This window comes from Dermacentor variabilis, chromosome 5 (assembly GCF_050947875.1).
Source record: "Dermacentor variabilis isolate Ectoservices chromosome 5, ASM5094787v1, whole genome shotgun sequence".
Classification (NCBI taxonomy): Eukaryota; Metazoa; Arthropoda; class Arachnida; order Ixodida; family Ixodidae; genus Dermacentor; species Dermacentor variabilis.
This window is the reverse complement of record NC_134572.1, coordinates 84614941-84628994: the sequence shown is the minus strand read 5'-3', so window position 1 is coordinate 84628994 and position 14054 is coordinate 84614941. Positions and strand designations below refer to the sequence as shown.

Here is a 14054-nt window from a genome sequence, read left to right as displayed (position 1 = left end):
ATTAATTACTTTACGGTCCGCATTGAAATTTACGAATTTTAGCCGTTGAACTTGCAGGACGTATCCACTTGAAATGAATTTTCAGGACGACATCAGTTTCGAGATATTTCCCAAAGTGTGGGACGAAATACATGGGCCGTCGCATGCAGTTATACTTTCATGCTTCAATGCCTAATAAAGCGTTTTATTGAAAAAGTAAGGGGAACAACATTGCATTTTTGCGGCGGGTTTGATGGCGCACATCTCCAATCTGGCGTCATTCTGGAAATCAATTCCTATAGTGGACACCTTGCAAACTCACCGGCTACAATTCGTAAATTGCAATATGTGCCGTTAAGTAATTGATTCAGAAGATAATTTGTGAATTTATGACAATTAGTTGAATAGGTGTTTCGAGTTCTCGTGCAAGTAATGAACGCCTCTCTGAATAAAGCTCAATGACTAGAATCACGTTACCTGCAAAAGGCTATTTCTTTAAAATTCCGTGAAGCTTTAAGATGATTACCCTGTATAATAATAAATTTGCGAATGTATCGAAGTATATTAATATACAAATGGAAAGTATCGAATCGGATAGAATAACTGCGGTAACATCTTGTATCTGCATCTTAAATGCTTGTTGCCAGAATATCTTGTATCGTATCATGATACAATTACACAGTATCTGTGCCCAGTCCTGCCTTTGACTGCCCTGTTTACAGAACGACCATGCGTTACGAACCAGAATAAAACCCTTACGCGAGGATACGTATATCTTGCACTGGGATCAGGGTCGACCCACCAAGTCCCGTCCCCAACTTTGACTACATTGCCTGTGGATCGACCCAATTTATTATTGCGCTATTACTTATTATTACGGACGTCGAACCGCGGGAAAGAGCAAGCAGAGAAAGCGTCGTTTTAATGACTGCTGCTACTCACGAACGCAGAGGTGAGCCTGCAGCTGGAATCCGGGCATGCAGTCGCAGCGGTACGACCCGTACATGTTGGTGCACACGCTGAAGCGACCGCACGGCCTTCGCAGCCGGCATTCGTCCACGTCGTCCAGGCACGCCGGACCCGAGAAGGCGGCGGGACACAGGCACTTCGTGGTGCCTGCATCGTCGTTCGTTCGCTAGTGCTGCCGGTTCGATAACGCCTCTGGTGACGCGCTGAAGAACCGCCAGCACCAGTACCACCACTAGCTGTAGGCACTATAGGCTTCTGTAGGCATCAGCCACCACCTATACGAGCAACAAACAGCTCAGCATGTGCGGTTATAGCCCTAATAACTGAGGACTAAGTGTACACGCAAGAACAAGTAACCATATAGTACATTAATCCTGAAGCACCGCCGCCCGCCCTTTCGTGCTCCCTCTTACTCAACCTTTCCGCAGTTGTTGCACAATGCGCACCGTCACTTATTAAGATAGATATAGCGGCCATTGGTCGGCTTCCGTTGACCAACTTACCAGCGACAGGAAATGTGCCAAAAGAGTGTGCATGCATCTGGGCTTTTACGACGCGGACGTTGAATTCAGGCATTGCGCACGCGCAAGTAAGTTGCTGTCATTCATCGTGGAGGGGAAGCCTCGTGGTCTAAATAATGTCGTCCGGCAACCGCAAAGCAGAACCATGCACTGCGTACCTCGGAAGGCACTCGAACGCATGACAAGACTGTTCACCGTTTTCTCCATGAACGCAGGTGCCGCCGTTAGCACAGCAGTCAGCGGGAGTCGGCCAGGTGTTCATGTAGGGCACAATGAACTGCATTGCTTCTGGAGGAATGTCACCCTCACGTACGGGAATACCTGCGACGCGCAGTTTTCGAGACACGTATATAGAAACGTTGTGTGCCTGGACATGTGCGTTATGCAAACAGGTATACGTGAAAGGTTCGATCTGTTTAATTGCGTGAACTATAGATGGCGCTTTGGTAAAGATGCCTTGCAAGGTGCCAGGAGCGCGTCAAACGAGACGGTGCAGGCTTCGTAAAGCGTATACATTAATGAGATCTCAAGAGGAGAGCTGTTCTAAATGTCAAATATATATGTCGAAGTCATAGCTCCACATTTGGCGGCTCTGTTCGCTGTCTGGAAATTTGAGTGGTCGTGATTCTCATTTCTGAAAAGAAGACGGAAAATATTGCCGGTCGACTACGCCAGCCAGACGCCTCAACGAGCTCGAAAATAACGCTGTTCGCGGTTGCTGCTCAGATGTCCGCGCACTTTTTTCACTGGTCGGCAATACTGCAGAGCGCATACATCCCGCGCAGCTATGTGTGCGTGTGTGCGTGCGTGTGCGTGCGTGCGTGTGTGTCCGTGCGTGCGTGCGTGCGTGCGTGTGTGTGTGTGTGTGCGTGTGTGTGCGTGTGCGTGTGCGTGTGCGCGTGTGTGTGTGTGTGTGTGTGTGTGTGCGCGCGCGTGTGTGTGTGTGTGTGTGTGTGTGTGTGTGTGTGTGTGTGTGTGTGTGTGTGTGTGTGTGTGTGTGTGTGTGTGTGTGTGTGTGTGTGTGTGTGTGTGTGTGTGTGTGTGTGTGTGTGTGTGTGTGTTGCAGACGTCAGTCATCGCGAAGTGAGACAGAGATGCCTTCAGAAATATTCTTGCTTACAAAATGTAGACTATAGGTGGCCCAGAATGACTACACTTTCGACACCCTCTCAAGTGATATGACCTTACTGGCAAAGTACACAAATACAATACAATTGAAAATTTGAGAGAGAAAAATTACAGAGGACTTGTGCGACCTTTCCTTTCGAGCAGTTGCTATAAGAGCCAGTTGCCTGTAAGTTAATCACATATACCTGAAAACGTTGCCCGTACATGACTGTTTCCTTTGAAATCTTACCCGCATATAACGCTTCCAAACACTTCACTTGCTAAGGATTTTTTTCAAGGACCCCAATAACTCCTCCATATATATACACGTTTACTCCGCTTAGAACATTGCATGCCCCCCCCCCCCCATAGCATCCTGAAAACCGAAAAATGAAACGAGGGTTCAATAATAACTTATAACGCTCCTAACAAAGGCGCGAACGTATTGGGAAAACGTATACTTGAAAACGGCAGCGTGACACTTTCAAACACTTGCCAAAGCAATTTTTTCACAAAGGCTGTAATTGATCCACAGTCGTCTAACGCGGCACCCGAATTTGAACCATCGTTCTCCCCAATTTCGCTGAACTTATTCTTGGTGGAATTGGTATAGTTATGCCAGGATAGCTTCCTAAATTTGCGGCCGCTTGTATAAAACACACTCATAACGCTCCAAACCACTCGCATACGTAATTTATTGCAAAGACTGTAATTCACCCACACATTTCAAGCTTTGCGTACGCATTACCCATAACCAGCCCCTCAATTCTGTCATAAAAGCAAGGCGGCTTGCGTATTTCGCCGAGGCCAACGGAGAAACCAAGCACAATTCTCGTATATACGCACCAACGGAAAGACCGAAAAAAAAAAACTAAGGTCCAATAATTAGCTCCAATGCTTCTTTTTAAGCCAGAAACATTAAATTTTCGCCATTCTGTGAACTTGATATTTCCCCCATTTCCACTAAATTTGAAGTAGGCGTCTTGTGCGGTTGCTTTATGACCCTGGGAAATATCGTGGATAAACGCAGGGTGAACCTCTGGAACTTTAATGAGCAACTTTCTGCAAAGGCTACAAATAACCTACACGGATTAAACATTTATCGTTCGTTACTCACGACATGATTCCTACTTCAACGAAATAGAAACACTGTGCCTCACATACTTAACCGAAGAGACCAGGGAGAAGAAACATTCTTTGTAGAAAGTACAAAATTTGGACGAGGACGAGTGTTCAGTAATTATTTTTAAGGCACATAATTAGCCAACACCATTCAAACTTTCGGTACACATAATCCTTAAAGTGGACCCTATTTTCTGAAAATATGAATTTCCTGCAGTTTTTGGTCCTTACATGCAGGCAAGTGCGATAAACTGTTTAAAACGTTTCATATAACGCTTCTAAACGGGTCGAAGACGAGGGTTTAGCAATATTCATTTAACCTCTGTTTTTACATGCAGACTTCGAAATTTACCTACGTATTGCGCCTATCATTCGCCACATTTTCTCAAACCATCAACTTCCGTGAGTTATTATTTCTTTTTCTTCAAACCGTGAAAACTGGCGTTTTCGTTTTCGTGGCGTTACGTTTTCGAGCACTTGTATATAGTCGCATTAACAGCATCACTGCGAAATGATTGCAGGAAATGGTTAGAGCGTCCTTGCTGGCAGGACCGCAGCCTTCCCCTTCCTCTTTACACACAAAGGAAATATTGATATATATATATATAGAAAGAGTAAGAATATGACCCAATTACGGAAAAGAAATTTCAACGTTGCTGATACTCAGCACCCTTTAGATGAGTTAAACAGAACTACCCACACGCGGACGCAGACGAAAAAGGATGCAAAGGACAGAAGCGCTGACTTCCGTGCATATTATTGAAAAGAGCACCGCATATTTATTAAGCAAACGAAATCCACAATACCGAGAAAAGGAAACTGCTGGTCCGGATAATACGCATACACGTCTAAAAGCGTGCACTACATTATTTCTCTTGTATGAGTGCGCACGCATACACTCTAACGATAGAAACTAAATGGCAAAAACAAAAGCTGGTGCACACATTTGCTTACTCAGTGTTCTCGAGGGAACTCGCGTGCTTTGTCTGGTTGTTGCCATATTCGAGGACGCTGTACAGGGCAGGGCCAAGACTCCAACAAAGATCAGGTGCACTGAAATAACATCAGAAGACAATGAGATACTTCATTCGTATAACATTTTGCGGGTACACATCTCCGACGAACACCGTAATTGTTATTTACTTGGCTTTAACGCGCGCCTGACTTTTTTCACAACCGGAAACGGAAAATTCAGTGCCCTCGATCGTAACGCGCGCCCCAATTTTCATATTTAAAAAAAAATTCAAAATGCAATACGCCTTTGATCGTTCCCACGATATTTTCATATTTTTTTCTCAAACGGAAAAATTAAACTTGTTGCATCCGAGCGTTTATAACGGTTGTCATTCGTCGGACACCAGCTATAAATGGGAGGCGCCTAATGATCACGAACTGCCATAGAGTAATTGTATATGCTCCCCTAGAGGAGCAAGAGGGAAGCATACACAGTAATTCTAACAAACTGCCGGCGTTCGCAGCAGCTCAGAGCACGGCCTTAGAGATTAATAGGATGCATGCATTCATTATTGGGAAGCGAGGAGGGGGGGGGGGGAGGTGTATGCGTGTTGATTGGAGTTTTGGTTGCCTACTTGGTTCAAACGCGCATTGTCATACTTCCGTGACTCTCCGAAAAAAAGAAGTGCGAGTTAGAATCGAATGAAACAGTAATACAGGAATGGTGGGTCTAACGAGCCATTGCGCTAAAAGAACCAAGCTTTGAAAAGGGGCGTAAAGACAATAAAATTTTCAAATCAGCTCCATGTCACGGTGACAGGGACAGTGTCTTATTTATTTATTTATTTACTTGTTTATTTATTTATTTGTTTGTTTGTTTGTTTGTTTGTTTGTTTGTTTGTTTGTTTGTTTGTTTGTTTGTTTGTTTGTTTGTTTGTTTGTTTGTTTGTTTGTACCTTCAAGGCCCGAAGGCATTAGGGATGAGAGTTGTTTGAACTGAAAAGAGACAAAATACAATGAGTAAAATGAGTAAAAATAAACTTTCCTATCATAGAATTTTAGCTGATGGTAACAGCACATACAAGTGCGCAGCAGATAAGCAGCTGTATAGTTATACAGTATAACCTAATATTACAATGATAAAAAGGAGTGTGCCGAGCAATTAACAAATTCTGGTTGCACAATGTTAGTTAACGTTGTACGAAAATTAAGATTGTTAGCAACTGTTACGATTTCTGTGGGAAGACGTTCCATTCAATGGATGTGCGAGGCAAAAAGGAGTCTCAAAAAGTTTTAATGCGACAATATCCGATGCCTCCCTTATAAAGGTGATCAATTCAGTGCAATATGTGTAGTGGTCGCAATATAAGTTCGTTGTGGAACGAATAATGCTGATATAGCTTACGAAATAATGTTACCCTCGAGATCTTACGGCGGGAATCAACAGATGGAAGTTCATGGTTAGTTTTAATTGCGGTTATACTAGCAGTTCGATCATAATTTGAACAGATAAAACGAGCGGAGTAACTTTGGACAAGTTCAACTGAAGTAACAACGTTAGGTTATGTTAGGATCGATACATTATATGCATGCCCTATTTTTGGCCGTATTAGTATTTTGTATAGCAATAACTTGCGAGATAGAGGATTCATTATAAAGGTTGCGGCGCAAATAACCCAAAGTTCGATTCGCATTGTTAGTAATGTGATAGATATGGGTTGTTCAGGTGAGATTAGCTGTAAGACGAACCCGTAAATACGTGTATGAAGATACAGGACCTAACGCAGCGTTGTTCAGTAAGTATATTGGAGAACTATAGTACAGTTACCCGGGACACGCGCATAAATTTACATTTGTTAGTGTTTAGATCCATGAGCCATTTGTTACACCAACTATAGTTACGGCATTAAGAACAAGCTTAAGCTCGGGTGCTCCTATCTAAATACACGTAAAAGGAGAGTTGGTTTTTCTCGGCAACGACTACATCAAGCTTGACAAGGTTTGTTGCATTTAAAAGAAAAGCTTAAAATCTAGTGACTGTTGGTTTCAAATTCTTGATTTAGGTCGTGATATTAAAAAAAAAAAGATCGGCAGAAATCGCACATTTTCAAAAAACTAAACTATCAAGTTTACAACTCTGAAACTCAGCAAGGAAAAATGATATCACAATTCCATGAATTACAGCTAATAGTACGTATAAAGCGGACAAAATTAATGTCACATATGAATCTAAAAAAATTCAGTAATATGAAAATACAGCTTTTGCAGAATCCTTGTACACAACGTAACAAATTTACGTAAGATATAAATTGACATATCGAATTTGTCCGCTTTGAATGACCTAATGGATTCCGTTTACAGAACCGCGATATCTGTTCTTGATGTAGAGCTATTAATTTACAAACTTCGTGCGTCTATATTTTTTTTTCGTACTTGCGAATTCTATAGAATTCGTTTAACAAAATTCAAGCCCTAAATCTAAATTACGCTTCCAACAGTCACTAGAATTTAGCTCTCTCTCTCTCTCAAATGCAACAAATTACATTAAAATTGGTCCAGGGGTTATCTCAGAAAAGGGTTTTTGCGTTTTACGTGCATTTGAATAGGCCGCATCAGATTTCGGGCCGAGCTAAAGCTTCCTCTTAAGGTCGGACGGGAAGCTATTGATAACTTCGTCATTTTTAATATCTCTCTATATATCGCAATCATCTGCAAACAGATGAATGTCAGAATTAATCATGAAGGGAGGTCAGAGGTCATTTATATAAATAAATAATAAAAGAGACCCAAGGATAGAACATTGCGGCACCCCAGTCCCAACTATATATCTTGAAAGAGGAGTTATGGTCATTAGCAGGAACAGATTGTGAGCGGTTAATTAGAAAGCATTCTATATCCATTTTAAAACGTTATAATCGAGGTTAAGTTGCAGAAGCTCATGAGGGAGAAGTTTGTGGCTTACTTTCACAAATGCTTTAGAGATGATTAAGAATATGCAACCAGTAATAATTGCTATCCGGTAAAATTGCTTGGGGGGGGGGGGGGCGTGGCAGGTTGACGCTTGACAGAGACCTTACCAGTATCCTTGCATAGGAGTGCAAGTATCGGCGTATTAGATATCGTAAATTTGTTTTGGATGACCTTTTCCGGCTAAAACCGAATTACGGAAAACAATTCCACGTACCACTTTCGCTTTTTTTAAAGTTTAAACCAGGAACGCTGAGTCCCATAACGAAAGTTGGGCGTTATGTTTTTTTTTTTTTTTTGCTTTTTGTTGTTGTTATGAGTTGAAACGTAACAGCGAGATTACGAAAATTTACAAAGGAAATATGCACCTAAATTCAGCGCTGGGGGTTTAGTTGTATATACATAAGTAGGGCTCCGTGTTTTCGGAGTTTATTTATCTTGAAATTCGGAGGGTGGTTTTCGGAGTTAAATTATTTTTTGGGCGAAATCTCGGCGTTTATCGGAGTTTATTTCTTGTATATCCCCAATTTCCCGAAATTCGGAGTTTAATTTTGCGTTATTCTCAATAATCCTAAATCTTAGATGAAATGATATCTGAACACGAAAACATTAGAACACACGAAGCGTATTTTAATTGTCTGGAAGGTATACGAACGCACAAATACATGTACACACCAGCACAAATACTTGAATAAAGAACACCTACGTTTGTGCGTATTACAACTTTAAAGCTTGTTGTAATATACGCAAGCATAGTTTACGAGGTTGCTGTCCCGGATGGAAGCGCGCTCCTTTCGATTGATGATTCTCAGCTTTTAAAACGTCCTTTCAACGTTTGTGCTAGAAACAGGGAGAGCCAGAAGACTCAGCGCGCAGCGAGAAAGCACTGGCCACTGGACAGTGTGAAGTCTCCAAAACGACTGGGGTTCAGCAATGTTACTGATTTCATAGCTCTGATATATAGTTCGCAATATCACTCATGAGCTAGCTCATGTCGTCAGTTTCAAGAAACACTAACTTAAAAATCGGCGCATAGGTTTCGAATGCGCGGGATAGCTCAATGCTTCACATTTGGATTCACAGTTTGAACACTGTACCAAAATGATTCACTGGTGTACGGAGTGCATCGCAAAGGTTCCTCTCAACTGTCTGCCTCCAATTTTCAGCGACAGCAGCGTAGTATCCATGAATGTCTGCGACAGTCGTTGAGCGGTCATTCTCGTCGAGGAGTTCCATCAGACTTTGATGTGAAGACCTCAGGTGGGTCACGCCACCGACTGAGGAGCGCATGCAAACGAAGCCCCAGTGTGGGGTAAACCTGGAGTACAAGGGTACTCTCTGCCTCAAGTTCCTCAGTGATTGAGCGCACAGCACACGACTTTGTCGTGGGAAATGCTTAGCTTAATCAGCAAGTCTAGCACAACTTCAGGCGATGAAACAAAAGTTTTGAGCTTCTCACACTTCTTTCCCTTGGCATCGTCGCCTCTCAAGAAAGACAAAATGGCACGCCAATAGTCCCGAACATGTTCTAGTGCTTCATACAAAGAGAACCACGTAGACGGACATGCAGTCCTCAGCGACTTGATGACCATGCCCATGGCCACGTACACAAGACCAAACTTACGGCGTAGCTCCCGCGACGACTGCAACAGGGAAGAAAAGTGCACAACATCTTCAACTACCTCAAATGAGCTCGTCTTAACTCCATCCTCCAGAGCGTTGTTAAGTTAAGCACGGATCTTTGAAGTGAAGTGCCTGGAAATCGGGGCTGTAGAATTGCAAGTCCTTGTGAGGTGTCTGCACGTAGAAAGATGAATCCGAGCCCAACACAGCTACGTCGGCTAAGTCCTTTCCAACCTTCTGGAGAATGGTTTGTATGAACATGCCAAATGATACTGCGTTACATTGTTGAGCTACTCGGAAGTCTATCATGAGGGCCCTACGTCCAGGCAGCTCGTCGTCGTAGAAGGTTGCCAACACCGCCACTGCCGGAAGTCCGCGGAGTTCCGGCGATTCGTCGATGGTGACGGAAATGGAGCAGTCTTTCATTGAAGAGCTTATCGTCGCAATGTCTTTCTCACTGACCTCCATGCAGGCATTGCCGATATAATCTATCACTACCTGGCATCGTGCGTGCAACCGGACACTTGCTTCGAAAGAGGCTGCCACGAGGTCCATTAGCCTGGTGCAGTGGAATCCCAGCATGACAGAGTGCACGGAAAAACTGCATGCGGGATGTCAACCTTGTCTTGTCTGCTGGATCGGGCCCGTGTGATGCATTCTTTCAGCGAGTTTTGTTGTGACGAGTTGCCTAAGGGATAGGAATAACAAGACAATGTGAACAAATTGGATTGCGACCATTTGAAGTCTGTTAAGGCACCTGACATAGAAGGAAGCGTGCACAATAAACGGAGAAACCGTGTCAGGTTGTACAAAGCATGCTACATACACTCTCACGTAGCGGTAAATTCAGAGCACCAACAGTTGAAAAAAGACTCACCTGTGTCTAGGCGCGGCTTCTTCAGCTGGACGTGGCGTTGTGATTGCAGATGCTCCGCATTTCTCGAGGCGCCCTTGCCATTGGCAATGCTAACTGTCACACGACAAAACTTGCAAACAATGACTCCTTCAGATGGCATTGACTCTTCAAAATCACTAAACTTCATTACGTAGTCGCTGGAAAGCTTTCGTTTCCTTCCCATATTGCTTGCCTAAAATTTACGTTGACGCGCTACAGAAATGCGTCATGTGAGCATGCCATGCTTTCCGCCAGCAGACTTTCCGCGCTCGATTAGGTCCCCTGGCGCTTGAGTGCTGCCAGGGGACCGTATATCAAGATGTCGTCTCGCGCTCCCGGGGGCAACAAGCCTTTTATTAAATGTGCGATGGGTGCGGTCTACGAGATACTATTAATGTGAGGTTAAGTTTATATCAGCCAAACCGGCAGATGTATCATTGACCACTTAAAATATGGCATTTATGGAAAGGCTTTCGATAAAGAAGGAAACAAGGTCATATTGGCCGTTAAAATCGGAGTTTATCGGATAAATCAGAATTGTCAAAAATTTTATCGGGGAGTGTTTACCCTTCTTTTGGGGATTTATCCGAAAATTAACGCGGAGCCCTACATATAACACATCATGTGCAACACATTTGGCGCCTCAGTTACATGTGGTTCTATCCTGTGAATATTTTCTATCCCGATTAATGTCAAATTTAGCTAGCCCGGACAAAACGCAAAAAAGAATTAAAACTCGGGTTTATATTACCCTTATTTCAAGTACAAGGAACACCGTATATTTATAAAAATTGGTGGATTCCTCTTTCAGAGGAGTTGGACATAACACGGAAGTGAAACGTGTATTCTAAGAAGCAGTGGCAGCATTATTGCACATTCACAAATCATCATCATCATTAGCAGCAGCAGCAGCAGCAGCAGCAGCAGCAGCAGTAGCCTATTTTTATGTCCACTGCAGGGCGAAGCTAGGCCTCTTCCTGCAGTCTCTAATTACCCCTGTCTGGTGCTAGGTGATTCCAAGTTGTGCCACCGAATTTCCCAATTTTATCACCCCTACCAGCTTTCTGCCTTCCTCGAGTGCGCTTCCCTTCCTTTGGCACCCATTATGTAACTCTAATGGTTCACCGGTTATCTACCCTACGCATCACATATGGCCTGCCCAGCTCCGTTTATTTTCTCTTAATGTCGACTAGAATATCGGCTATCCCCGTTTGCTTTCTGATCCTCACCACTCTCTTCCCCTCTCTTAACGTTACGCCTAACATTTTTTTGTTCCATCGCTCTTTGCGCGGTTCTCGAGCTTCTTTGTTAACCTACAAGTTTCTGCCCCATATGTTAGCCCCGGTAGGATGCAGTGATTGTACACTTTTCATTTCCATGACAGCGGTAAGCTTCTGTTCATGATTTGGTAACGCCTGCCGTATGCTTCTAACCAATTTTTATTATTCTGTAAATTTCCTTCTCATGATCAGGGTCCTCTATGAGTAATTGACATACATAAGTGTGCTCCTGTACAGACTCTATAGGCTGACTGGTGATCCTGAATTACTGTTCCCCTATAAAGCTATTGAACATTATTATTGTCTTCTGCATATTAATCTTCAGTCCCACTCTTACACTTTCTCGGTTAAGGTCATCGATAATTTGTTGTAATTCGTCACCAGTGTTGTTGAACAGGACAATGTCGTCTGCGAACCGAAGGTTGATGAGATATTCATCGTTGATCCTCACTGCTAAGCCTTCCATGTTCAGTAGCGTGAATAGTTCTTCCAAGCATGCAGCGAATGCCATTGGAGAAATTGTGCCTCCTTGCCTGACCCCCATTCTTGTAGGTAACTTTCTACTTTTCTTCTGGTGAGCCAAGTATCTGTGGAGTCTTTGTAAATATTTCTTTTCATAATCTATAATCATTCACAAATGCAAGTACATAAAGGTTCACAGCCTTTCATAAGTTACAGTTTCGCTCGAAGGGCAAAGCAATGACAGCGACAGCATGCACGCGAGGCCTGTGCTGCTACGCAGCGTGAACAGCACTCCGGATGATGATGTAATGATGACGTAATGAGGCTCGCCAAAGTGTCGCCATCTTGCGGATTAGCGTGATGATGATTGCGGGACGTACATATATGGAACAAATTTTCGCTGGAGCCCCGCAGAAAATACTTTCGCGTTAAAAAAAAACGATCTGGCAACTATACACGAGCCCAGCGCTCAAAAGAGCTGTGTTCATCACATATCGACTGGAATGGCTTCGGAATTCGTTGTAGAGGCAACAGAGGGCGCCTCTCCCAAGTACGTCGCAGTTTGTGACAACGTGATGATTTTATCGTAACTCACGACCAACGGCGCCTTCAAAGCCTTTTAGGACAGAAACGATGCAAGTGCCAACGAAGGCAAACGATGAAAAGCCCGTTAACGGAAAAAATAAAAATAAAACTACGGTAAGGACGGTGATTGCAGCCTTCAACGATCTGCAAACTTTACCCTGCGTCGTTCCCTCGCTTCGCCGCGGTGCATGCCGTGAACTTCGGTGTAATGAGTATACAGCTGCAGTCGTACATTCCGCCATAGGAAGTGCGCACAAAAAGAATAGCGACTTGTTTCACTAAGTCGCTGTCGAAGTTGTGGTAAATGAAGGCTTTATTTAGTTGAACAAGTCTAGCCTGCTCAATATACGGTACGCGCTCTTTGCAACGAAGTAACCTGTATAACGACGAATCTTGGAAGTCCCAAGAACTTCGTTAAGACATTTGACTATATGTGTGTTTTCCCGGAGTCCCGGGAGGACTAGATTATACATCTAGTTTATATTTTGAGGCAATTGGGGAGGAGGGGGGAGGGTTGTAAGGGTGATGCGCGAGCCAGGATTGGAACGTCTGGGCGGATATATAGGGCTAAATACAAAAATTTTCTCCGGTGAAGTACTAAAGGCGGTAGCCATATATTATTCCGCTCGAAATGGGAGCCGTGTTATAGTAATGTACGCCAAAAGTTTGAACACTGTATAGGTTAATTGAGGGCTTTCGAAATAAATAACAAATGCTAATTTTCTTGATCATTTATAGGAGCTGTTATACGAAGCGTGTACTTTCTTTGCCCTGGTAGAACCAAACGTGGCACCAAGATTCAATTTGCGTGAAAATTCGGAGTAATTCGTGGTTGATGTACGATCAAAGTTTAAACTGTGTAGGTTAATTACTGACTTTGTAAGAAATTACTTATAAAAGCGCCCCAGAGCGTTAGAAGCTTGTTTTACGAATCGCATAAAATTTGCCTGACTTGCCGCAGAGTTGATATTTAGAGGGTCTAGGGGGAGGGAATCTTATGGGTGACGTGATGGCAAAGATTCAAGAGCATCACCTAATTGCGGTATTTCCACTAAATATATGTGCCCAAAACCTTTATATAACCGTCATACGCATTGTATACCAGACTGTGTCCTGGGAGAACTGAATTCAGCACCGGGTTCAGATTTAGCACAAATGGGGACCATGCACTAAGTACACTTTAAACCAGTTTACAGTAAGTGTGTGAATGTGTATATAACTCGCACCCTTTCATTCCCTTAAAATTAGTATTTTGCACATACACTATAATTGGTGTTTTGCAATTCCTCCTTTATCGAAAGTGGAATTCACAACATTACACCCTTAGCAACATCAAATTGTCAAAGGGTGTAATACAATATTACGTACATCAAACAGCAATAAAAGTCTAATTTAACAAAGACACAAGTAAAATATATATCCTCATGCTCCGTGGGAAAACTATATTCTGATTGAATATTTAACAAATAAACAAACTACTATGTGATCGAATTTGCATTTATGCGCGAACTGTTGTTAAAGAATTGCCAATTTATAATACCCTAACCAGGCAGGTTAATAGCACATAGAAGAACAGCGCAAACCCCGTGT

General features: G+C 43.1%; 1 protein-coding gene across 2 annotated transcripts in view; it reads right to left on the bottom strand.

Moving 5' to 3' along the window:
* The window catches only part of LOC142582920 (nephronectin-like), a 44528-nt gene that overhangs the window by 28960 nt on the left and 1514 nt on the right, over positions 1–14054 (bottom strand). For both annotated transcript variants that reach the window (XM_075693051.1, XM_075693050.1), the window contains exons 2-4: positions 4653–4751; positions 1665–1790; positions 922–1095 (exon numbers count right to left, since the gene is read on the bottom strand). In XM_075693051.1, coding sequence (XP_075549166.1) covers positions 922–1095; positions 1665–1790; positions 4653–4751 — 399 coding nt within the window. The remainder of the gene's footprint in view (positions 1–921; positions 1096–1664; positions 1791–4652; positions 4752–14054) is intronic.